Genomic DNA, 1,209 nt, shown 5'->3' on the forward strand with positions numbered 1-1,209 from the left:
CTCGGGTTGTTTTGGTGGGTGTGCGTTACCGGGCAGGGGGAGAAGGGTATCTCTGCTCTGGTGGGTGAGGGGGGTGGGGGTCTACAGTAGATGTAATGGGCCGCGAGTTTGCGATTAGCAAGTCGTTAATTCTTCTGTCGTCATCTATCCTTTGTCAATGGAGAGTTCCTTCAAGTCCTAATGAATTTCTTTAACAAACGGACTGACTCATGTTCATCCCCTTGATATTCTCATTTGGACTCATTTGGACTCGCTCTGACTCACCATCTGCGTGATGGCGTTCCAGCGGTGCTCGCAGACCCACCCGCCGCCGCAGGTTCCGTCGCCGTTGATGGGGACGTCATCCGTGCCTCCGTAGCTGCTGCCTGGCGGACCCTGATCGCTGTTGTCGAAGTAGTAGCTACTCATGATGCGCATGAATCCGTAGTCATGGGCGAGGGAGAAGCAGACACCCATGGTATATTCCTTAGGCTGTGGAGATAGACACACGAAGAGGAAATTAAGATTTTGAAAAAAATACGTCAGTTTCCCCTTTCTTTATGATTTGACTTCGGCTTTCTGTGTTAAGAGGTACATTGGTCACCCTGTTCCCCAAAGATTCTTTTAGTTCTTTTTGGCCTTCGATCGGTTATTTGCTGGATCTCTTATATTTCTACCAAAACGCTCCATTTATTCTTCATTATTAACAACAACGTTCCTCATAAATGTATCTCGGTTTATTTACAGATAATATTATATTTTATACTTTACATACAAGGCTTATATCCGTAAATCCTTTGTATTACATTCCATAGCTTTAAAACTTTCGGTATTACATTTTTTCTCTCTTATCAAAGTCGGCACGACTTCCGTTTTTCCCTTTCAGCTCTAACGTCAAAATTAATGCAAAAATACGATTTCACTATTTGCCTGTTTTGATTTTTAAAAAGCTTGTTTAAAAAAACGGAATAAACTAACATTTTTGGTGCAATTGACGATTCGGACGTCATCCGTGTTGCACTACGTTGAAAAATTATTGTATCGTATCCCTCTGTCAGAAACGGAACATTTTGATCTAACAATTTTACCAGCTGTTTTGTGTATTTTACAAACATTTCATGTTTTACTGATATATACCTTTTCACCTTTCTTTAGTTTTCTTGACTGCTCTATATTTCTTCACCTCCCTGTCATTCCATCGCTTCGTCTTTTTTTCCTAGTCTTTGTCAT

The 1,209-nt window shown here is 41.4% G+C and overlaps 1 protein-coding gene across 1 annotated transcript in view; it reads right to left on the reverse strand.

Annotated features, from left to right (window-relative positions):
- The window catches only part of LOC119594112 (alpha-amylase-like), a gene marked incomplete in the record, with an annotated part of 25,081 nt that overhangs the window by 4,813 nt on the left and 19,059 nt on the right, over positions 1-1,209 (reverse strand). Inside the window, 1 exon segment of the mRNA XM_037943170.1 lies at positions 265-471. Within this exon segment, the coding sequence (XP_037799098.1) occupies positions 265-471 (207 nt within the window).

Source organism: Penaeus monodon, chromosome 33, assembly GCF_015228065.2.
Source record: "Penaeus monodon isolate SGIC_2016 chromosome 33, NSTDA_Pmon_1, whole genome shotgun sequence".
Lineage (NCBI taxonomy): Eukaryota > Metazoa > Arthropoda > Malacostraca > Decapoda > Penaeidae > Penaeus > Penaeus monodon.